This window comes from Salmo salar, chromosome ssa02, assembly GCF_905237065.1.
Source record: "Salmo salar chromosome ssa02, Ssal_v3.1, whole genome shotgun sequence".
NCBI lineage: Eukaryota > Metazoa > Chordata > Actinopteri > Salmoniformes > Salmonidae > Salmo > Salmo salar.
The window spans coordinates 20,286,229-20,312,808 of record NC_059443.1 but is presented as its reverse complement, the minus strand read 5'-3'; the positions used below and the strand labels follow the sequence as shown (position 1 = coordinate 20,312,808).

At 50.4% G+C, this 26,580-nt stretch overlaps 1 protein-coding gene across 1 annotated transcript; it reads right to left on the bottom strand.

The window, feature by feature from the left end:
* On the bottom strand, positions 1-26,575 carry sphk2 (sphingosine kinase 2). Its single transcript, XM_014151038.2, is given in 9 exon segments — positions 1-1,714; positions 2,106-2,464; positions 2,466-3,721; positions 4,556-4,759; positions 6,518-6,633; positions 11,096-11,190; positions 15,574-15,723; positions 22,519-24,211; positions 26,297-26,575. Coding segments are annotated over 8 exon segments (2,697 nt in total). The 5' UTR covers positions 22,973-24,211; positions 26,297-26,575; the 3' UTR covers positions 1-1,651.
* Positions 26,576-26,580: the final 5 nt, after the last annotated feature.

Sequence of the window (26,580 nt, the reverse complement as noted above, 5' to 3'; positions counted from 1 at the left end):
TCTTGTTCCTTTCAACAGCAATCTTTATCTAAAAGACAGAATACAATCGAGTGTTGATTTTCTGCAGCTGCATAACACTTCAGAATCTACTCACAATTATATCAATTAAAATCGACTACAACAGAGGTATGTAAAAAGGCAGTTTACACATGTGGAGCTAGTGACTATTTGCTGAAAACAACCAGCATTCTGGGTCTTTGTGAGACTTTCAGAGGATTCCGTGACAACATACATGAAACTTGATCAAGCAACAGTCTCGTGCTCACTGTGTTGCAACTTCATAATCTAGCATCGTCATCATCATCATCATGCACCCTTTTTGCTAAGAAAAACAGTCAAATGCACTATACACCATGATGGCTACTGTTCAACAGTCCCATCTATCCTACTATTGTGGAATACCGTGTATAAGGACTCAATGAGCTTTATCTTTATTTCAGTGTTGATCTAACTTTACTGGTTTATTCTAGGAGTAATCGTCTCCATGGGATTGCTAATAAACTTCCTTTGTTCACAGATATTTCATACACACCAATACAAACTTAACACCACAGTATGCTCATCAGCTTTGCTTTGTTTTTCCTGTAGTGGACAGTCCCCTCTGATTTACCTGGATGGCAGAGGAGGACGGGCTCATTGTCATGGCTGGAATGGAATAAATAGAACGGAGTCAAACATGGGGTTTTGTATGGGTTTGATACCATTCCATTAATTCCATTCCAGTCTTTACAATGAGCCCGTCCTCCTATAGCTCCTCCCACCAGCCTCTGGTGAATGGAGGTTTGCAGAGTCGCAGGTTTAGGCTTCTTATATAAGACAGAAAGGGCAAAGTCACAGGAGATGTACTTTAAGGCATTACAGGGAAGGACGGAGGTTCCAATACGGAAGGGGATCTACATTTGCATGAGGGTGTGGCTCCCTCTGAAGTAGTTCTAGAACTGTTCTAGGACAGTTTTGATATAGAACTAGAACTGTTCTAGGACAGTTTTGAGAGTTCTGCTATAGAACTAGAACTGTTCTAGGACAGTTTTGAGAGTTCTGATATAGAACTAGAACTGTTCTAGGACAGTTTTGAGAGTTCTGCTATAGAACTAGAACTGTTCTAGGACAGTTTTGAGAGTTCTGCTATAGAACTAGAACTGTTCTAGGACAGTTTTGAGAGTTCTGATATAGAACTAGAACTGTTCTAGGACAGCTTTGATAGAGAACAAAGAAATCTGAACTCTCTCTGTAAGGCAAGGTCAGGAAATGTGCATCTCTGCATGCCATTTGTGCATACTAGAATGTATACACCACACACATGCACTGAATACACACTCCCCCATACACATTCAACTTGTTTCCCCCCCCTATTTTGTTCCCATGGCTATGCAGGTACAGGCTTCTCAGGATAAACGGAGTGTAATCCAACAGCTGTGCAACAAAGCTTGTTTTCATCCGTTTTTAAAATTCTCTATTAATCCCTCGGCTTGCGTCCTGCACCGCCGCTCTGCTCAGCAGGTGATCCCTTCCATTAAACCCCAGAAATGATTTGGGCTATTTTCAGTCTCTGAGGCTTTTTTCTCCTCTTTCTCTGTGAACGTAGATGGCAACAGAGATGATATAATTGAAGAGAGCGCCGTATCAGCTGATCTGGTCAGCCAATCCCTTGTCAGAATCGGGTGATCTTCACTCCAGAGTCGCCGACAATGAGCCGGGACATAGAGGGATGGACCTGAGGGAGACAAACCGATAGAGTGATTAGTATAATACTTTAGAGAAGGGAACTAAAGATAGGTCTTAGAAGTGTATAATGTGGTTATTAATATACCAGAGAAAACATGAAAGCTAAACACAGAAGTCTAACAGCTTTTGTGCACTGAAGTGATAGGCCATCATCAAGGGTTTAATATAATACAGGCAGAATACAGAGGGTAACATCGTACCAAAGACAATACACCAGTTCAGTACTATAGATGTGGAGTGGATTTACATGCACTTACGAGCTGGGATTGTAAGTGAAAAGATTTATTTAAAAAAAGCTTTCGAAATCAGTTTTAAAAATCTTAGCTACTGCCCTCCCCACTCCACTTTCTCACACTCCCCCACTCCATCGCTCTCTCTACCTGTGCCTGCAGCGGGCCGTATGGCACCAGTTCCCCGTCCACAGTGAGTGTTCCTCGTGGGGAGAGGGGCTGCAGCCTGAAGGCCCTGGCTGGGACGTGGCTCACATAGGGGGAGCTGAGAGACAGGTGTGCCCCCCTCTCCATGGCCAGGAACAGACGGAGCAGGGTGGCTCTGGAGATCCCTGCCCGCACAAACGTCAGGTGGATCAGCCCATCGTCAAACCTGGCTTGGGGGGCGGCGTGGAGGTCTGCCCCGAGATGGGACTGGTAGATCGCCAGCACAAGCACAAAGTCCCCCTCAATGGTCACCCAGTCCCGGGTCGGCAGGGCCTGGTCCAAGGGGGGCAGGAGGTCATCCCTGGGGGGTTGAAAGGGAGTGAGACGGGGGGTGGTTCTTGAGGGGTCCGGCAGGCTCTGCAATGTCAAAGGTAAAGGAGGGGGAGGGGGACTGGAGAGACGGGGAAGGGGAGGTAGAGTTGGGGGTGTTGGGGCGTGGAACGAGGTAGGAGGAGGAGTGGGGGGAGGCGCAGGACGGGGAGGAAGGGGGCGTGGGAGAGAGGGAGAGGGACAGGGAGGGGAGTTTGGGGGGTAGGGAGTTGGAGTGGGGGTGGTGGAGGAGGGATAGGGGTCTGGGGCGGGATGCGTTCTGGTCCAGAGATTTGGGCTTGAAGGAGAAAGGAGAGTGTCTGAAGGGAGAGGATATGGTGAGGGCTCTCTCCCGGGCGATGTCCAGTGGGTAAGCTTCTTTCTGAAAGTATGTTCCGTTCAGATCCATCTCTTCTGCCCTGTACGAGGCTCCAGACACGGGGTCAGCCTCCTGGCTGAGGGGCTGGCTAAAGAAGGCGTTAGCTATCTGGCTGGAAGGGGCAGAATTCTTCCTTAGAGCCAGTCTGGTCTGCTGGAGGTTGTCTGGGTACAAGTAACACCCCTCTGGGTCCTCGTTGGCCTCTTGCCCTATGTCCACCCCGTACCCCTCTCCAACCTCCTTCGCTTCCATCACCCCATCCATTGAGACACTGCTGCCTTCCCCATTCCTCACTCTCTCCTCTATATCCTCTATCACCCCTGAGTCCTGCTCCATCGTTCCGTCTTCTCTTTCCTCATCTGGCCTTTCTTCCATGTTCCTCGTCATCCCATCCTCCCTTCCCATCCTGCAATCTTCCCTTTCGTTCGACTCCAAACTCGTCCCAGATCTCTCCGAACTTGTCCCTGACCTCCCCGCCTCTCCCTCCATCTCTCTCTCTCTATCCTCTGCCAAGCTACTCGTCCTGACCACCCCCGTTCCCCCTCCCCTGGCCCTCTCCCTCCTCCTCTCCCTCTCTCTCTGCCTCTCCATCTCTCTCTCCCGCTCCCTTTCCGTGTCTACCCTCCTCAGACTCCTCTGTTCGCTGAGGCCCATGTCAGAGCTGGTGCGTTGGATGGGGGTGTGGCAGAAGCCCTCCAGGCCCTCAGTGATGCTGCGGGACAGGGGTCTGCGCAGGGGCGGAGGGATGGCGTCTGGGGATGTGGCGACTATGGAGGGGGGCAGGTAGGACAGACGGCCCTTATAGGAGCGCAGGGAGGCCAGGCGGACCAGAGTGCCCAGGGTGAACCGTGCCGAGCCCAGACCCCGGTACCTGCAACATCACACCATTAAGTTACCAAGGAAACAACAGAGAACATAACACATTACTTATTCATTAGGAATAAGTGTGATCAAGGAGGTACAGTGAAAGATCGCATGTACTTAATTTAAGGATGAGTGACCAAAGGCAAGCGCCCTGCCCCGTCACCCTGGAAGCCTCTTCCCCAGAGTTAAAGAACCCAATCACGTTCTGCCCATGTGTTAGTTTACAGACATCCACCTCCCTTCACATTTCTCACTTTACTCAGCCTCTTCTGAACCCTTCCTATCAACCTTTTTGATAGAAATGATGGAGCCTACTTATCTGCCTCAAATTTCTGAACAGCTGATATAAAACCTGCAGCTATTTGAACCAACATATACATATATATATATATATATTTAGGATGTAGGCTACAACTTTATCTGTTGTAACTAAGGATATTGCAGTAGCACATGTAGGAAGCTGTCTACACATTATATTGGGGCAAAAACAATCTGCATTTAAACCACAAATCACATACAACTGTAATTTCGCTTCTCAATGATCATGCAAGTACTGCACGATTTGACAATGACTGAAATTTGCCTGAGTAGCCTGTTCCACTTCTGGGCAGATGACCATTCAACTACTACTTTGACTGCCTCCTGCTTAGCCAATGTTTGCAATGATGATGGAAAAACTGCCCTTCAGTGTACAGCTTGTGTTTGATAAGCTGTGTCAGCAGAGGGAGCAGTAAAATAGAGAATCCCGCACATGTGCAGAAGCTTCGGCTGTTTAGCTATCGGGAAGAGGACTCCAGAGAACTCGGCACCGCAGCCACGCCATTAACTTAAACACACACACCTCTCACTCTCGATGTCCACGTCAGACACAAAGCCCCAGGCCACAGACAGGAAGGAGAACATCCTTCTGGGAAGACCCGGACGGCCATTTTGAGAAGGGGCGGGGCTGGTTGTCACGGAGACCAAATCCATGGGCTTGACTCCGCCACGGCAGAGCTGAAAACAGCAGTTGAGGAGGAGAGGCTCCCGAAGGCACATGTCATAACTGGGATGAAGAGAAAAGTAAGAGGGAAACAGTGGATGGAAGAGAATGGAGAAAGGGTGAGAATGTGGAGAGGGAGAGGAATGGAAAATACAGAGAGGAAAGGTGAGAGGAGAGAGGAAATGAATACTGTGTAATATAAGTTAACGTAATGTTTATGACATCCACAATCAGTGAATGTTATGTAGGTGGCCAAACAAACCATCATAAAGACAACACGAGATAAGAAGGAGAGAGAGATGAAAGAACAGACTGTACTATATTGACTGGACTCATTTATTGACGTGTCTTCCAGAGATAAAGGAGAGAACTCTAGAAATAACAGGACATGAAGAGAGGGAGGGAATAGTGGGGGTAGGAGAAAGAGGGAGGGAGGGAGGGAGTGGGGGGCAGGAGAGAAAGGGAGGGAAGAGAGAATTTCTCTATCAGTCTCAGTCTCGATGAGTCGTTGAAACAGCTGATACAGCAATACGAGAGGCATAAGGATTAGTTGAAGATGCTAAAGTCTACAGTACTTTAATAAGGCCAATGGGCTGTACATCAATAAACTGAAGTCTACTACTGCAATGTAATAGGGCCAATGGGCTGTACATCAATAAACTAAAGTCTAAAGGTTGACCGTGATTAGAATTAAGGTTGGGCGATATTTGGGGAGACCTCTTCTACGATATGCTACTCCAAATATTGTGATATCCGATATAATCGTTGGGCGACTTTATTATTTTATTTCCTCTTTTTTATTTAACCTTTAACTTTTGGGGTGTCAGGTAGCCTATTGGACCAGTAACCGAAAGGTTGCTGGATCGAATCCCCGAGCTGACATGGTAAAAATCTGTCGTTCTGCTCCTGAACAAGGCAGTTAACCCACTGTTCCCTGGCAGGCTGTCATTGTAAATAATAATTTGTTCTTAACTGACTTGCCTAGTTAAATAAAGGTTCATTAAAAACAATTGTCAAGTCAGTTAAGAACAAATTCTTATTTAGAATGACGGTCTACCCCAGACAAATCCTCCCCTAACCCGGACGACGCTAGGCTATTGTGCGCCGCCCTATGGGACTTCCGATCATGGCCAGTTGTGATACAGCCTGGAATCAAACCACTCGGGAGCCACCAATATTGACTAGATAATTCCAGACTGTGCAAGTTTTGTCCTTATATGATTTTCTAGTCACATTCTCATTAAATAACCTTAGTAAGGCAAAAAAATGTCTTCATTTATTTAGACTTCATTTTACAACATATTGTTGCAGCCTAACTTATAAGACTGCACCGTTAGATTTTTATTAAAGCTCAAATACAGAAGTCTTGCACATCCCAATACACCTACCATCTTGGACTTCACATATTCGTCAATGTCAAGCATCCCGATATTCGATAGAATCATATATCGGCCCAATGCTAATTAGACTGCACACCTTTCACTTCCAATGAAAACTACTGTGGGTGTGTGTGACTGTAAAGGTGCGTGTTTATCTACATCTGCATTGAGAAATGTATCAAGTGGTTGAGGAATGAATTTGAGGCTGAGAGAAATTATTAATTCAATCCAGACACACCATGGGACCAGAACCCTGAACTGGAATAACCTTTGCATTCATTTCATTGCTTCTACTAGTATCTCCAGCATTCTCACCATTGATCTAACAAGAAATTCTAAAATATTGCATGTTTAGGTTTGAATCAGTCTCATATCTCTGGTCAAGTCATTACATGTGTCACATAGCTGGTTGGATGTGTGTGTGTGTGTGTGTGTGACCCACCCTGCATGGTGGTTGATGGATCCAGCCAGGGCATTTCCAGAGCCACAGGGCAGGATGCCTACAGGTGTCTTTATTGCTAGTTCCCAGTCTGGACGCTCCATCAAACCATTGATCACCTGGAGAGAGAAAAGCAGAGCAGAGTCAGACACACACACCATCCCCCCCACACACACACCATCCCCCCCACACACACACACCACCCCCCACACACACACACACCATCCCCCACACACACACACACCATCCCCCCCCCACACACACCATCCCCCCACACACACACACCATCCCCCCCCACACACACACCATCCCCCCCACACACACACACACCATCCCCCCCCACACACACACACACCATCCCCCCACACATACACACACCATCCCCCCACACACACACACACACCATCCCCCACACAACACACACACACCATCCCCCCCACACACACACACACACCCCCCACACACACATACCATCCCCCACACACACACACCATCCCCCCCACACACACACCATCCCCCCCCACACACACACCATCCCCCCACACACACACACACCATCCCCCCACACACACACACACCACCCCCCCACACACACACACACCATCCCCCACACACACCATCCCCCCACACACACACACACACACACACACCCCCCACACACACACACCATCCCCCCACACACACACACCCCCCCCCACACACACACCATCCCCCCCACACACACACACCATCCCCCCCACACACACACACCATCCCCCCCACACACACACCATCCCCCCCACACAAACACTATCCCCCCCACACACATACCATCCCCCCCACACACACACACCATCCAACCCACACACACACACCATCCCCCCCCACACACACACACCATCCCCCCCCACACACACACCATCACCCCCACACACACACACCATCCCCCCTCACACACACCATCCCCACCCCACACACACACCATCCCCCCCACACACACACACCATCCCCCCCACACACACACCATCCCCCCCACACACACACACCATCCCCCCCACACACACACACCATCCCCCCACACACACACACCATCCCCCCCACACACACACCATCCCCCCACACACACACACCATCCCCCCCTCACACACACCATCCCCCCACACACACACCATCCCCCCACACACACACACCATCTCCCCCCACACACACACCATCCCCCCACACACACACACCATCCCCCCACACACACACACCATCCCCCCCACACACACACACACCATCCCCCCCACACACACACACCACCCCCCCCACACACACACACACCATCCCCCCCCACACACACACACCATCCCCCCCCACACACACACCATCCCCCCCCACACACACCATCCCCCCACACACACACCATCCCCCCACACACACACACCATCCCCCCACACACACACACACCATCCCCCCCACACATACACACACCATCCCCCCCACACACACACACACCATCCCCCCACACATACACACACACACCATCCCCCCCACACACACACACACCCCCCCACACACATACCATCCCCCCACACACACACACCATCCCCCCACACACACACCATCCCCCCCCACACACACACCATCCCCCCCACACACATACACCATCCCCCCACACACACACACACCACCCCCCACACACACACACACCATCCCCCCACACACACCATCCCCCCACACACACACACACACCCCCCACACACACACACCATCCCCCCCACACACACACACACACCATCCCCCCCACACACACACACACACCCCCCCCACACACACACCATCCCCCCCACACACACACACCATCCCCCCACACACACACACCATCCCCCCCACACACACACCATCCCCCCCACACAAACACTATCCCCCCACACACATACCATCCCCCCCACACACACACACCATCCAACCCACACACACACACCATCCCCCCCACACACACACACCATCCCCCCCACACACACACCATCAACCCCACACACACACACCATCCCCCCTCACACACACCATCCCCACCCCCACACACACACCATCCCCCCACACACACACACCATCCCCCCCCCACACACACACCATCCCCCCACACACACACACCATCCCCCCACACACACACACCATCCCCCCACACACACACACCATCCCCCCACACACTCACAACATCCCCCCACACACACACACCATCCCCCTCACACACACCATCCCCCCACACACACCATCCCCCCACACACACACCATCTCCCCCCACACACACACCATCCCCCCCACACACACACACCATCCCCCCCACACACACACACCATCCCCCCCACACACACACACCATCCCCCCACACACACACACCATCCCCCCCACACACACACCATCCCCCCCACACACACACACCATCCCCCACACACACACACCATCCCCCCCACACACACACACCATCCCCCCACACACACACACACCATCCCCCAACACACACACCATCCCCCCACACACACACCATCCCCCCCCACACACACACCATCCCCCCCACACATACACACACACATACACACCCCCCACACATACACACCATCCCCCTCACACATACACACCCCCTCCACACACATACACACCATCCCCCCCACACATACACACACACACACACATACACACCACCCCACACATACACACCATCCCCCCCACACACACACACACACACACACACACACAACCCCCCACCATCCCCCCACACACACACACACACAACCCCCCACACACACACACACCATCCCCCCCACACACACACACCCCCACACACCCCCACCATCCCCCCCACACACATACACACACCCCCACACACACACACCATCCCCCAACACCCCCACCAGCCCCCCCCACACATACACACACCATCCCCCCCACACACACACACCATCCCCCCAACACCCCCCCCACACACACACACACCCCCCAACACCCCCACCATCCCCCCCACACATACACACACCCCCCACACACACACACACCATCCCCCCCACACACACACCATCCCCCCACACACACACACACCCCCACACACCCCCACCATCCCCCCACACACACATACACACACCCCCACACACACACACCATCCCCCCAACACCCCCACCATCCCCCCCACACATACACACACCATCCCCCCCACACACACACACCATCCCCCCAACACCCCCACCATCCCCCCCACACACATACACACACCCCCTCACACACACACACCATCCCCCCACACACACCCCACCATCCCCCCACACACACACACACACCCCCCCCACACACACACACCATCCCCCCCCACACACACACACACCCCCACACACATACACACACCCCCCACACACACCATCCCCCCCACACACACACACACCCCCCACACACACACACACACCACCCCCCCCACACACACCCCCACCATCCCCCCACACACACACACACCCCCACACACACACACCATCCCCCCACACACATACACACACACCCCCCACACACACCATCCCCCCACACACACCCCCACCATCCCCCCACACACACACACACAACCCCCCCCACACACACACACACCCCCCACACACCCCCACAACCCCCCACACATACACACACCCCCCACACACACACCATCCCCCCCACACACACACACACAACCCCCCACACACATACACCCCCCCACACACATACACACCCCCCCACACACACACACCATCCCCCCCACACACACACACACACACACCCCCCACACACATACACACACCCCCACACACACACACCATCCCCCCCCACACACACACACACACACACACCCCCACACACATACACACACCCCCACACACACACAACCCCCACACACATACACAAACCCCCCCACACACACACACCCCCACACACACACACACCATCCCCCCACACACACACACATACACACACACCATCCCCCACACACACACACACCCCCCCCACACACACACACACACACACACCCCCACACACACACACACACCATCCCCCCCACACACACCATGCCCCCCACACATACACACACCATCCCCCCCACACACATACACACACCCCCACACATACACACACCCCCCCACACACATACACACACCCCCCCACACACACACACCACCCCCCACACACACACATACACACAACCCCCCACACACATACACACACCCCCCACACACACAACCCCCCACACACACACACACACCCCCACACACACACACCATCCCCCCCCACACACACACACATACACACACACCATCCCCCCACACACACACACACACCCCCACACACACACACACACACACCCCCACACACACACACCATCCCCCCCACACACACCATGCCCCCCACACATACACACACACCCCCCACACACACACACCATCCCCCCACACATACACACACACACACACACACATACACACCCCCACACACCCCCCACACACCATCCCTCCCACCCACACACACACACACACACACACACCATCCCCCCCACACATACATACACACCCCCCACACACACACACCATCCCCACACACACACCCCCACACCTCGTGCAGCAGGCCATCTCCAGAGACTATGATGATGCCGTCCCACTGTGAGAGGGAGATCTCTTTGATTAACTCTCTGGCATGGTTCTGTCGCTCTGAGAAGAAAAGGAGACGTGTTGTTAGGAGGTTGTACCCGTGTGTGTGTGTGTGTGTGTGTGATACCGGTTAACAGCTGAGGTTGTAGAGCTGATGTTAAGGTGGGTGTTACCTGTCTGTATCAGGTTGTAGCTGATGTTACGGTGGGTGTTACCTGTCTGTATCAGGTTGTAGCTGATGTTACGGTGGGTGTTACCCGTCTGTATCAGGTTGTAGAGCTGATGTCACGGTGGGTGTTACCCGTCTGTATCAGGTTGTAGCTGATGTTACGGTGTGTGTTACCCGTCTGTATCAGGTTGTAGAGCTGATGTTACGGTGTGTGTTACCCGTCTGTATCAGGTTGTAGAGCTGATGTTACGGTGTGTGTTACCCGTCTGTATCAGGTTGTAGAGCTGATGTTACGGTGTGTGTTACCCGTCTGTATCAGGTTGTAGAGCTGATGTTACGGTGTGTGTTACCCGTCTGTATCAGGTTGTAGCTGATGTTACGGTGTGTGTTACCCGTCTGTATCAGGTTGTAGCTGATGTTACGGTGTGTGTTACCCGTCTGTATCAGGTTGTAGCTGATGTTACGGTGTGTGTTACCCGTCTGTATCAGGTTGTAGCTGATGTTACGGTGTGTGTTACCCGTCTGTATCAGGTTGTAGAGCTGATGTTACGGTGTGTGTTACCCGTCTGTATCAGGTTGTAGAGCTGATGTTACGGTGAGTGTTACCCGTCTGTATCAGGTTGTAGAGCTGATGTTACGGTGTGTGTTACCCGTCTGTATCAGGTTGTAGAGCTGATGTTACGGTGTGTGTTACCCGTCTGTATCAGGTTGTAGAGCTGATGTTACGGTGTGTGTTACCCGTCTGTATCAGGTTGTAGCTGATGTCACGGTGTGTGTTACCCGTCTGTATCAGGTTGTAGAGCTGATGTCACGGTGTGTGTTACCCGTCTGTATCAGGTTGTAGAGCTGATGTCACGGTGTGTGTTACCCGTCTGTATCAGGTTGTAGAGCTGATGTCACGGTGTGTGTTACCCGTCTGTATCAGGTTGTAGAGCTGATGTTACGGTGTGTGTTACCCGTCTGTATCAGGTTGTAGAGCTGATGTCACGGTGTGTGTTACCCGTCTGTATCAGGTTGTAGAGCTGATGTCACGGTGTGTGTTACCCGTCTGTATCAGGTTGTAGCTGATGTTACGGTGTGTGTTACCCGTCTGTATCAGGTTGTAGCTGATGTTACGGTGTGTGTTACCCGTCTGTATCAGGTTGTAGCTGATGTTACGGTGTGTGTTACCCGTCTGTATCAGGTTGTAGAGCTGATGTTACGGTGTGTGTTACCCGTCTGTATCAGGTTGTAGCTGATGTTACGGTGGGTGTTACCCGTCTGTATCAGGTTGTAGCTGATGTTACGGTGTGTGTTAGCCGTCTGTATCAGGTTGTAGCTGATGTTACGGTGGGTGTTACCCGTCTGTATCAGGTTGTAGCTGATGTTACGGTGTGTGTTACCCGTCTGTATCAGGTTGTAGCTGATGTTACGGTGTGTGTTACCCGTCTGTATCAGGTTGTAGCTGATGTTACGGTGTGTGTTACCCGTCTGTATCAGGTTGTAGAGCTGATGTTACGGTGTGTGTTACCCGTCTGTATCAGGTTGTAGAGCTGATGTTACGGTGTGTGTTACCCGTCTGTATCAGGTTGTAGAGCTGATGTTACGGTGTGTGTTACCCGTCTGTATCAGGTTGTAGCTGATGTTACGGTGTGTGTTACCCGTCTGTATCAGGTTGTAGAGCTGATGTTACGGTGTGTGTTACCCGTCTGTATCAGGTTGTAGAGCTGATGTTACGGTGGGTGTTACCCGTCTGTATCAGGTTGTAGCTGATGTTACGGTGGGTGTTACCCGTCTGTATCAGGTTGTAGAGCTGATGTTACGGTGTGTGTTACCCGTCTGTATCAGGTTGTAGAGCTGATGTTACGGTGTGTGTTACCCGTCTGTATCAGGTTGTAGAGCTGATGTTACGGTGTGTGTTACCCGTCTGTATCAGGTTGTAGCTGATGTTACGGTGTGTGTTACCCGTCTGTATCAGGTTGTAGCTGATGTTACGGTGTGTGTTACCCGTCTGTATCAGGTTGTAGAGCTGATGTTACGGTGTGTGTTACCCGTCTGTATCAGGTTGTAGAGCTGATGTTACGGTGTGTGTTACCCGTCTGTATCAGGTTGTAGCTGATGTTACGGTGTGTGTTACCCGTCTGTATCAGGTTGTAGCTGATGTTACGGTGTGTGTTACCCGTCTGTATCAGGTTGTAGAGCTGATGTTACGGTGTGTGTTACCCGTCTGTATCAGGTTGTAGAGCTGATGTTACGGTGTGTGTTACCCGTCTGTATCAGGTTGTAGAGCTGATGTTACGGTGTGTGTTACCCGTCTGTATCAGGTTGTAGAGCTGATGTTACGGTGTGTGTTACCCGTCTGTATCAGGTTGTAGAGCTGATGTTACGGTGTGTGTTACCCGTCTGTATCAGGTTGTAGCTGATGTCACGGTGTGTGTTACCCGTCTGTATCAGGTTGTAGAGCTGATGTCACGGTGTGTGTTACCCGTCTGTATCAGGTTGTAGAGCTGATGTCACGGTGTGTGTTACCCGTCTGTATCAGGTTGTAGAGCTGATGTTACGGTGTGTGTTACCCGTCTGTATCAGGTTGTAGAGCTGATGTCACGGTGTGTGTTACCCGTCTGTATCAGGTTGTAGAGCTGATGTCACGGTGTGTGTTACCCGTCTGTATCAGGTTGTAGCTGATGTTACGGTGTGTGTTACCCGTCTGTATCAGGTTGTAGCTGATGTTACGGTGTGTGTTACCCGTCTGTATCAGGTTGTAGAGCTGATGTTACGGTGTGTGTTACCCGTCTGTATCAGGTTGTAGAGCTGATGTTACGGTGTGTGTTACCCGTCTGTATCAGGTTGTAGAGCTGATGTTACGGTGTGTGTTACCCGTCTGTATCAGGTTGTAGAGCTGATGTTACGGTGTGTGTTACCCGTCTGTATCAGGTTGTAGAGCTGATGTTACGGTGTGTGTTACCCGTCTGTATCAGGTTGTAGAGCTGATGTTACGGTGTGTGTTACCCGTCTGTATCAGGTTGTAGCTGATGTTACGGTGGGTGTTACCCGTCTGTATCAGGTTGTAGAGCTGATGTTACGGTGTGTGTTACCCGTCTGTATCAGGTTGTAGAGCTGATGTTACGGTGTGTGTTACCCGTCTGTATCAGGTTGTAGAGCTGATGTTACGGTGTGTGTTACCCGTCTGTATCAGGTTGTAGCTGATGTTACGGTGTGTGTTACCTGTCTGTATCAGGTTGTAGAGCTGATGTTACGGTGTGTGTTACCTGTCTGTATCAGGTTGTAGAGCTGATGTTACGGTGTGTGTTACCCGTCTGTATCAGGTTGTAGCTGATGTTACGGTGGGTGTTACCCGTCTGTATCAGGTTGTAGCTGATGTTACGGTGTGTGTTACCCGTCTGTATCAGGTTGTAGCTGATGTTACGGTGGGTGTTACCCGTCTGTATCAGGTTGTAGCTGATGTTACGGTGCGTGTTACCCGTCTGTATCAGGTTGTAGCTGATGTTACGGTGCGTGTTACCCGTCTGTATCAGGTTGTAGCTGATGTTACGGTGCGTGTTACCCGTCTGTATCAGGTTGTAGAGCTGATGTTACGGTGCGTGTTACCCGTCTGTATCAGGTTGTAGAGCTGATGTTACGGTGTGTGTTACCCGTCTGTATCAGGTTGTAGAGCTGATGTTACGGTGTGTGTTACCCGTCTGTATCAGGTTGTAGCTGATGTTACGGTGGGTGTTACTCGTCTGTATCAGGTTGTAGCGGATGTTACGGTGTGTGTTACCCGTCTGTATCAGGTTGTAGCTGATGTTACGGTGTGTGTTACCCGTCTGTATCAGGTTGTAGAGCTGATGTCACGGTGTGTGTTACCCGTCTGTATCAGGTTGTAGAGCTGATGTCACGGTGTGTGTTACCCGTCTGTATCAGGTTGTAGAGCTGATGTCACGGTGTGTGTTACCCGTCTGTATCAGGTTGTAGAGCTGATGTCACGGTGGGTGTTACCCGTCTGTATCAGGTTGTAGCTGATGTTACGGTGGGTGTTACCCGTCTGTATCAGGTTGTAGCTGATGTTACGGTGGGTGTTACCCGTCTGTATCAGGTTGTAGCTGATGTTACGGTGTGTGTTACCCGTCTGTATCAGGTTGTAGAGCTGATGTTACGGTGTGTGTTACCCGTCTGTATCAGGTTGTAGCTGATGTTACGGTGGGTGTTACCCGTCTGTATCAGGTTGTAGCTGATGTTACGGTGTGTGTTACCCGTCTGTATCAGGTTGTAGCTGATGTTACGGTGGGTGTTACCTGTCTGTATCAGGTTGTAGCTGATGTTAGCCTCTCTGATCATTGGCAGGATGTGTGTCTGACACCACTGCATAGCCTGGCCTCTCCCACTGAAGGGGTTCACCAATAGCAGCAGCCTTCGGGGACGGGGCAGTAGACGTTTGCCAATTTCTGAGGGAAACCAGCCAATCATTAGAAACAAATTGATTTGATTGTTCTATCAAAAATACAAGGCTTCATCTTCACAGTCTACAAGACAACAACAAACGTAAGTCATACCATAAAGCAGGGTTTCCTAAACTCAGTCCCCACCCCCGGGTGCACGTTTTGGTTTTTGTCTTAGCACTACACAGCTGATTCAAATAACCAACTCAACATCAAGCTTTGATTATTTGGGGAGGACCGAGTTTGGGAAACCCTGCCATTAAGCACAGTGTTTCCCACCCTTAGACCTTGAGTATATCTGTGACAAGGCAAACCTCTTTCAGCTCATCTCAAAGGGACTACCTCTGACCAGATAAGTAATAATGATTCCGTTTGACTAATGGCTCTACATAATTAAATCTTCTAGAATGAAAAGGCACTCAAAGCCCAGGACAGGGAAACAAGGTACTTAACTGAACACTTCAGTGCTTAGTCTTCCACAAAACGCCTAGTAATAACAAGCAGAGCCCTATCTACACAGCAGCACCTACTGTATAGGGTTGAAGTGGACCAAACACTAACTGCACACATCTCTGACTAAAGCCATTATAGAAGTAGAACCAGCAGCTAGGAGGTTGTCTAATTCACACTGCAGAGGAGAGCAACAGACTAGACAGAGTACAAGGAGTTAGAGAGATAAGGAGAGAGAGATAAGACAGGAGACAGAGTTACAGACAGAGTGGAAAAAGAGTTACAGAGAGTAGACAGAGTTACAGACATACAGAGAGGAGACAGTTACAGACAGAGTGTGTGATGAATAGAGCAGGAGAGAGCGAGAGAGAGAAAGGGGTAGTAACTGGGAAAGGAGAAAGAGGGAGGACATTGAAAGAGGAAGGGAGGGAGGAGGTACAAAACAAAAGAGGACAGAGGGCAGATAGATGAGAGGAGACAGGAGGAGGAGAGGAGACGAGACTGAAAAAGGTGTAAAGACAGCAAGGATGAAAGACTATGGGAGGGAGGATGTACAGACAGACACTGAGGGTGTAGACTAATGCACAGAGACAGTGAGAAAAGAACAGTGTTTGGGAGAGAGGAAGGAGACAAGACAGAGAGATAATGAGCGAGGGAGAGTCAAAACAAATGGAAGAAAAGGGAATGTTGAAATGGATAATAGATGGGCTTTACGTAGGCCTTGGGGTTCTTCCAGGTCCTCAAAGTGCTAAAACGAGACAGCGATGTGAGAAAGGCTGACGATGGAAAAAGCAAAAAGGAGAGTGCAAGACAGAGGGACAGGGAGAGAGAAAGGAGAGCATATACTGTAGATAGATAGAAAGAACCACACAGGCCGTGGGTAAACAGTGGTGTTGCTATCTGGGCAGAACGGGAGCTAGTGGGAAGGGAGGGAGGGAGGGAGGCCGTGTTGGTGAGGGGTGGGAGTTAGTGGGAAGGGAGGGAGGGAGGCCGTGTTGGTGAGGGGTGGGAGTTAGTGAGAAGGGAGGGAGGGAGGCCGTGTTGGTGAGGGGTGGGAGTTAGTGGGAAGGGAGGGAGGGAGGCCGTGTTGGTGAGGGGTGGGAGTTAGTGGGAAGGAAGGGAGGGAGGCCGTGTTGGTGAGGGGTGGGAGTTAGTGGGAAGGGAGGGAGGGAGGCCGTGTTGGTGAGGGGTGGGAGTTAGTGAGAAGGGAGGGAGGGAGGCCGTGTTGGTGAGGGGTGGGAGTTAGTGGGAAGGGAGGGAGGGAGGGAGGCCGTGTTGGTGAGGGGTGGGAGTTAGTGAGAAGGGAGGGAGGAAGGCCGTGTTGGTGAGGGGTGGGAGTTAGTGGGAAGGGAGGGAGGGAGGCCGTGTTGGTGAGGGGTGGGAGTTAGTGGGAGGGAGGAATGCTGTGTTGGTGAGGGGTGGGAGTTAGTGGGAGGGAGGAATGCTGTGTTGGTGAGGGGTGGGAGTTAGTGAGAAGGGAGGGATACTGTGTTGGTGAGGGGTGGGAGTTAGTGGGAGGGAGGAATGCTGTGTTGGTGAGGGGTGGGAGTTAGTGGGAGGGAGGAATGCTGTGTTGGTGAGGGGTGGGAGTTAGTGGGAGGGAGGAATGCTGTGTTGGTGAGGGGTGGGAGTTAGTGGGAAGGGAGGGAGGGAGGCCGTGTTGGTGAGGGGTGGGAGTTAGTGGGAAGGGAGGGAGGGAGGCCGTGTTGGTGAGGGGTGGGACTTAGTGGGAAGGGAGGGAGGGAGGCCGTGTTGGTGAGGGGTGGGAGTTAGTGGGAAGGGAGGGAGGGAGGCCGTGTTGGTGAGGGGTGGGAGTTAGTGGGAAGGGAGGGAGGGAGGCCGTGTTGGTGAGGGGTGGGAGTTAGTGAGAAGGGAGGGAGGGAGGCCGTGTTGGTGAGGGGTGGGAGTTAGTGGGAAGGGAGGGAGGGAGGCCGTGTTGGTGAGGGGTGGGAGTTAGTGGGAGGGAGGAATGCTGTGTTGGTGAGGGGTGGGAGTTAGTGGGAGGGAGGAATGCTGTGTTGGTGAGGGGTGGGAGTTAGTGAGAAGGGAGGGATACTGTGTTGGTGAGGGGTGGGAGTTAGTGGGAGGGAGGAATGCTGTGTTGGTGAGGGGTGGGAGTTAGTGGGAGGGAGGAATGCTGTCTTGGTGAGGGGTGGGAGTTAGTGGGAGGGAGGGAGGCCGTGTTGGTGAGGGGTGGGAGTTAGTGGGAAGGAAGGGAGGGAGGCCGTGTTGGTGAGGGGTGGGAGTTAGTGGGAAGGGAGGGAGGGAGGGAGGCCGTGTTGGTGAGGGGTGGGAGTTAGTGGGAAGGGAGGGAGGGAGGCCGTGTTGGTGAGGGGTGGGAGTTAGTGGGAAGGGAGGGAGGGAGGCCGTGTTGGTGAGGGGTGGGAGTTAGTGGGAAGGAAGGGAGGGAGGCCGTGTTGGTGAGGGGTGGGAGTTAGTGGGAAGGGAGGGAGGGAGGCCGTGTTGGTGAGGGGTGGGAGTTAGTGAGAAGGGAGGGATACTGTGTTGGTGAGGGGTGGGAGTTAGTGGGAGGGAGGAATGCTGTGTTGGTGAGGGGTGGGAGTTAGTGGGAGGGAGGAATGCTGTCTTGGTGAGGGGTGGGAGTTAGTGGGAGGGAGGAATGCTGTGTTGGTGAGGGGTGGGAGTTAGTGGGAAGGGAGGGAGGGAGGCCGTGTTGGTGAGGGGTGGGAGTTAGTGAGAAGGGAGGGATACTGTGTTGGTGAGGGGTGGGAGTTAGTGGGAGGGAGGAATGCTGTGTTGGTGAGGGGTGGGAGTTAGTGGGAGGGAGGAATGCTGTCTTGGTGAGGGGTGGGAGTTAGTGGGAGGGAGGAATGCTGTGTTGGTGAGGGGTGGGAGTTAGTGGGAGGGAGGAATGCTGTGTTGGTGAGGGGTGGGAGTTAGTGGGAGGGAGGAATGCTGTCTTGGTGAGGGGTGGGAGTTAGTGGGAAGGAAGGGAGGGAGGCCGTGTTGGTGAGGGGTGGGAGTTAGTGGGAAGGGAGGGAGGGAGGCCGTGTTGGTGAGGGGTGGGAGTTAGTGGGAAGGAAGGGAGGGAGGCCGTGTTGGTGAGGGGTGGGAGTTAGTGGGAAGGGAGGGAGGGAGGGAGGCCGTGTTGGTGAGGGGTGGGAGTTAGTGGGAAGGGAGGGAGGGAGGCCGTGTTGGTGAGGGGTGGGAGTTAGTGGGAAGGAAGGGAGGGAGGCCGTGTTGGTGAGGGGTGGGAGTTAGTGGGAAGGGAGGGAGGGAGGCCGTGTTGGTGAGGGGTGGGAGTTAGTGAGAAGGGAGGGATACTGTGTTGGTGAGGGGTGGGAGTTAGTGGGAGGGAGGAATGCTGTCTTGGTGAGGGGTGGGAGTTAGTTGGAGGGAGGAATGCTGTCTTGGTGAGGGGTGGGAGTTAGTGGGAGGGAGGAATGCTGTGTTGGTGAGGGGTGGGAGTTAGTGGGAAGGGAGGGAGGGAGGCTGTGTTGGTGAGGGGTGGGAGTTAGTGGGAGGGAGGAATGCTGTGTTGGTGAGGGGTGGGAGTTAGTGGGAGGGAGGAATGCTGTCTTGGTGAGGGGTGGGAGTTAGTGGGAGGGAGGAATGCTGTGTTGGTGAGGGGTGGGAGTTAGTGGAAGTGGGAAGGGAGGAGGCTGTCTTGGTGAGGGGTGGGAGTTAGTTGGAAGGGAGGCTGTCTTGGTGAGGGGTGGGTGTTAGTGGGAAGGGAGGGATGCTGTGTTGGTGACGGATGGGAGTTAGTGGGAAGGGAGGCTGTCTTGGTGAGGGGTGGGAGTTAGTGGGAAGGGAGGCTGTCTTGGTGAGGGGTGGGAGTTAGTTGGAAGAGTGGGAAGGGAGGGAGGCTGTCTTGGTGAGGGGTGGGAGTTAGTGGGAAGGGAGGCTGTCTTGGTGAGGGGTGGGAGTTAGTGGGAAGGGAGGCTGTCTTGGTGAGGGGTGGGAGTTAGTGGGAAGGGAGGGATGCTGTGTTGGTTAGACGCTGAATGATACAGACCGTGTGTGCAGGACAGATAAGAGCAGAGACAGAGAAAGTAGAGGAAATTAAGTGTTAAAGGGATAACCTAGCCCACACACACACACAGCCAAGAAAGATTAAATAACATGTTTGTTCACATACATGAATGAACCCTTAAACAATACTTTAGCCTTTTAATAGTCAGGGGTCCTGACTGAACATAGCATGCTGTATATACGTACGTACAGTGGGGGAAAAAAGTATTTGATCCCCTGCTGATTTTGTACGTTTGCCCACTGACAAAGAAAGGATCAGTCTATAATTTTAATGGTAGGTTTATTTCAACAGTGAGAGACAGAATAACAAAAATATCCAGAAAAACGCATGTCAAAAATGTTATAAAATAATTTGCATTTTAATGAGGGAAATAAGTATTTGACCCCCTCTCAATCAGAAAGATTTCTGGCTCCCGGGTGTCTTTTATACAGGTAACGAGCTGATTAGGAGCACACTCTTAAAGGGAGTGCTCCAAACCGCAGCTTGTTACCTGTATAAAAGACACCTGTCCACAGAAGCAATCAATCAATCAGATTCCAAACTCTCCACCATGGCCAAGACCAAAGAGCTCTCCAAGGATGTCAGGGACAAGATTGTAGACCTACACAAGGCTGGAATGGGCTACAAGACCATCGCCAAGCAGCTTGGTGAGAAGGTGACAACATTTGGTGCGATTATTCGCAAATGGAAGAAACACAAAAGAACTGTCAATATCCCTCGACCTGGGGATCCATGCAAGATCTCACCTCGTGGAGTTGCAATGATCATGAGAACGGTGAGGAATCAGCCCAGAACTACACGGGAGGATCTTGTCAATGATCTCAAGGCAGCTGGGACCATAGTCACCAAGAAAACAATTGGTAACACACTACGCCGTGAAGGACTGAAATCCTGCAGCGCCCGCAAGGTCCCCCTGCTCAAGAATACATATACATGCCCGTCTGAAGTTTGCCAATGAACATCTGAATGATTCAGAGGACAACTGGTGAAAGTGTTGTGGTCAGATGAGACCAAAATGGAGCTCTTTGGCATCAACTCAACTTGCCGTGTTTGGAGGAGGAGGAATGCTGCCTATGACCCCAAGAATACCATCTCCACCGTCAAACATGGAGGTGGAAACATTATGCTTTGGGGGTGTTTTTCTGCTAAGGGGACAGGACAACTTCACCACATCAAAGGGACGATGGACGGGGCCATGTACCGTCAAATCTTGGGTGAGAACCTCCTTCACTCAGCCAGGGCATTGAAAATGGGTCGTGGATGGGTATTCCAGCATGACAATGACCCAAAGCACACGGCCAAGGCAACAAAGGAGTGGCTCAAGAAGAAGCACATTAAGGTCCTGGAGTGGCCTAGCCCGTCTCCAGACCTTAATCCCATAGACAATCTGTGGAGGGAGCTGAAGGTTCGAGTTGCCAAACGTCAGCCTCGAAACCTTAATGACTTGGAGAAGATCTGCAAAGTGGAGTGGGACAAAATCCCTCCTGAGATGTGTGCAAACCTGGTGGCCAACTACAAGAAACGTCTGACCTCTGTGATTGCCAACAAGGGTTTTGCCACCAAGTACTAAGTCATGTTTTGCAGAGGGGTCAAATACTTATTTCCCGCATTAAAATGCAAATCAATTTATAGCGTTTTTCTGGATTTTTTGTTGTTATTCTGTCTCTCACTGTTGAAATAAACCTACCATTAAAATTATAGACTGATCATCTCTTTGTAAGTGGGCAAACGTACAAAATCAGCAGGGGATCAAATACTTTCCCCCCCCCCCCCCACTGTACGTACGTACGTACAGTACAACAGCATTGGCGTATATCCATTCATTCCTTATCACATGGCCATTATACAGTTTCCTACAGCCATTATACAGTAGCCTATATCTAGCATGGTCAAAAATGAACTGAACTAGCCTGTATCTGTTAGAACATGCATGGTATTCATACAGTAGCCTAGGCCTATATTCACTTGTATCCTCTGGCCTCCTACATCAAAAGGACCTCAGATCACCCTGTATGACTCCAGTTAACAATAACTAACATAAACACTCATTTATGGAAACAAACTTTATGGAGTGAATGGTGCTAATAAAGTGAATTAAGGTACAGTTAAAGTCTGTACACAGGATAGGAAGTAGTCGACGCCAAACGCCATAACGAGTGCTGATTTGACTTCATTCTCTCTCACGGTGACACTATGCCAGTCTAATGATGGGCATTAGGGAACATCAGACTGATTCCAACAACTGGGATGTTACAATAACCTCAGAACCTACACATATTGTGCCTGGACTGTAACATAGCATACAAACCGACAAGATAACTGATTGCAGCTGTGTTAGTGGAACACACACTCACCCGTGTCAGCAGTGATGGTGACTCCCCTGAGCAGACATTGAATAGCAGTGGACCATCTCTCAGCCTCCACCCTGGCCTCAGCCAGGTACACCCTCACCTGCCTCCTCCTGGACACCCCCTTCCTCCGTCTCCCCGGGGGATACCAGTATAGGACCAGCAAGGGGGGAGCAGGGGCACGGGGACAGCTGCACCCTGCCAGCTCTGACAGGGGTAGTATTAGACGTGCCTCTTTACCAGGGCGGGGGGCCAGGCGCTGGACGTGGATGTGGGAGGGGGTGAGGGTCAAGGCGTAGCTGGAGGCAGGAGAGGGGCTGGGGGAGGGAGACAGGGACGACAGACCCCCAGGGCTGTTGGGGCAGCTGTTGTTGCAGCTGCTGCCCGTTCCCCAGCCCCCGAACTGGCAGTGGAGTAGCGCCTCAGCTGGGGATGGGATGGGGGGCTCTGGGGAACGCATCCTTAGTGTGGTGGGCTTGACGGGGAGAGGACTTCCAACCCTCAGGTTTAGGGTAGGTAAGGTCTGTTTCCTGACAGGTGGACGGTGTGTGAGTGTTTCATGCAGTTGGCAGTTTGTTGGATGGAATAAGTCTGTTTAAATTCAGGTAGTGATACAACATGTCAGTTCACTTGGCCACTGATGGCCACCTTAAAGGAGAATCAAATGGAAGCACCTCTCCTTAGGATCTGCTAGGAAAACCAAAATATAACTATAGACCTGTCAGTCTGTCTTAAAAACTAAAACAAGTTATTTATCCCTGAAACCTCCTTAAAATCATTCTTCCACTTCAGTGCTTGAAATGCAAAGGCAACGCCACAAAAGCACCTCTGAGTTTGACATGTGAAATCCATCTGCACTCAAAGGAGTATTGTACGATCCAAGAAAAATAACTCCCACTGGCCTTCAGATGGAGATTCTTCTCTTTAGTGTGTCAATCCAACAGAGGAACATAAAAACAATGAAAAACACCAGCCTTCACAATGAAATGCGGAAGACAAGGATAGATCTTAGATCAGTCAATTCCAGGTTATGTCTGCCTTGTCCTTAAATGCTATCAGATTCTAGGTTTGTCCATTTCGGAATGATCGACAGACAAGGCTTGTAAACAAAAACAATATACTTTTCCAGTTTAAAATTAAAACAGAATATATATACCCCTAAAGATTAAAAAAATATAACTCAAAGATATGCTTAAATTACAGTTTGAAATGATCTTGATATTTATCAATAAAGTGCAGTTTAGAAATGACGGCTACATGTCAAACAAGAGTTTAAATAACAAAATAAAACAATACATATTAAAACTATTAATCAGACAAAAATGAACACACCTTGGTCTTGCAAGGAGGCTATAGCAATTTACTTAGCACTAGATTGTGGTGGAATATTGCGTGTTAAGTGCTGAGTCAAACGTCCCGGTCTTCCACAGAAATGAGAGATATGTGGAGGCAGGAGAAAGGTGTGTCAAGGCAGAATTTAAATATTTACAGTAGTGAGATAGATTTGGACATTGACCGCGTAGCTAAGTGTCATCTGAATGAAAAATGCCCCATAATCAGTTGTTTTCCATCATAGACAGAGATGGAAAACCAAACAGAACAGATAAAAACTCAACAATGTTACTAGATTGTGCCGGGGGGTTGTCATTTCTTCAGTTCAAGGGTCGATGTTCATGTTCCTTCACATAGATATGTATACCTAGAGAGAAACACTGGTATTAGTAATCTATTAGCTTCCAATGTCTTCCAGCAGAAAATACTCAGTCTATATATTCAAGTGTTGAAAAAGCATAAAGGAAGTGACTAGTATCAATAACAATGTCCCTTTAAAACTACTACTACTAGTGTGATGGTTGTAGCCATCAATTGTCCCATTAACAATCACCCATATTAGCAAACTTATTTCATTTCAAACTCCACATTTCTCTAGTATAGGCTAGTATTTATCGTCATGAACAATATCAGTCAAATGCCTGCAATAAGTGATCGGTGACGATAATTTTCAGTTTATCGTCCCAGCTCTAGTATCAATGGCACTCCACCCAAACGTACCTTTATGTTTCGTTGACAAAAACATGTGCAGTAGCACCTTGTAAGGCAGTCATTATGAAAACAATAGAACAGTAGAAAACAAGGAGGAAATTACTTTCAAATAAACTTTTCCAACATTCCAGCCGAGTGACTGAGACAGGCTCCCTCACCACATGTCCTGCTTCTAAATTTAGAGTGGTGTGTATGCGTGTTTCACAGTCCGATACAGTTTTATATTGTTCCAAAAGGTGAGTGACTCTTTGGCCAGTTGCAGAAGTGAAAGCAGGGCAGCAAACTCGTGAGAGATTGTGGTTTAAACAGGATTAGGCAATCTGTGTGCATGCATTATCCCCATGTTCAGTATTCCTTAAAGTCATGCAATGATGGCTAAACCACACAGATTTAGAATCACACGTTCCTGACATCTGTGCTCACTGATGCGACAACCTAATATGGGTAAATAAACACTGGTTTATTACCACGTATGCCTAATGAAATTAACCGAGTTTGGTGGACAAATTATGACGGATGGCGTTTGTCCAGACAGTCTTGAGTCTACTTACTTACTCTCTTTCACAATTTGTAACCAGTGGAAGTATGAGTCAGACGGATTAGCCTACTAGACAGATTCTTGCCCAGGACTGGCTTCGGCAGGCATAACTCGTAGCGACCTTCAAATATAGTTTACTCAGTCATCACCAACTGGTTCTTTACTTTGTTATTAGTGAAATACTATGGACTGAAAACACAACGTGCTGGTTAACATGAAGCCTGGAAAACCTTAATTCAAGGAAAGTGTCTATCATTCAGATTCAGCTATCATAGACTACATAACAAAACAGACCCACGAGGCTTCCCTTAAGTATTAACTGTTATGTTCAGTCAATAACTTTTATCTAAGGTGCTGACACAATCAATACTTGGCAGATATGCAGCCTCTGATAAAAAAAATTATACTTGGTGCATTTGCTCGTGCCGATTGTTACACACTGTGTCCTTGAAATGCAGGGTGGCGGGTATCGTTGTTTTACTATGACCGTGCTCGGGAACATTTAGGATCCGTTTGGCAGTCTTGCCCACAACATTGTTTAGAAATGTGTGATCCTTTCTCGGATGGCTAGCTAGCTAGCAGGATAAAGCGACAGACAAATAACGTTGGCTTAGAATGAAGCCATCGAGCTACTAGTTAGCTAATAGTATCGTAGCGATCTAACGTTAGCAAATGACAAGCGTTAACTACAGTTAATAATCATTGCTCAGCAGTCTACTGTGTGCGTAACTATTGCAAGCTAGCTGATAAGTAAACTAGCTACTTCTGACGATTCAAATTGTCATAGTTAGCCATGTTGATTGTGTTGACTGGTAGCTACAGTAGCCATCGCCAGGGAATACAGTATACAAAGCAGTTACCATTCGATTGGGGTAGCAGCAAGCTAGACAATAAGATATCCCAACTTGTTACAGTAGTGGATAGCATGCTAGTCAACAATGTTGTGTTGAGAATCATGTATTGGTTAGCAATAACGTTAAACGCAACTGGTTTATCCTGGCTAAAAGGTCGGTCTAACCACAATATCTAACGTTAGTCGCGAGGCGCTAGCCATCATTTTGTCATTAGCTAGCTAAACAATGTCGTTTCACTAACGTCAGCTCGTAACAAATGCTGACAAGCTAGCTTGGAGATAGCAACTTAATAGGTGAAATAACCGTGTAAATATTAACCCCCAACTGCATACTGAACAACTCAAATTACCTCATTCTGCCTCCCCGGCTTGCTTGCTCCGTAGGAAGGCTATGTGGTTATCCTCCAGGAAGCGTGTATGAAACACGGGAGGGCTGGATAGTTTGAGCGGCGGGGAGGAAGTCCAATCCTGATAAGGAAAGACATTCGGGACCCACCGACATTCTCCAATAGTTGACGGCGCCAGTGCACCGCATTGTGGAGGCCACAGATAATGTCATGAACGACTGAAAGTTACTGAGGACAAGACTGGACTCAAGCAGTCGTCAATACGGTCTAGGCTAGACTATCCATGC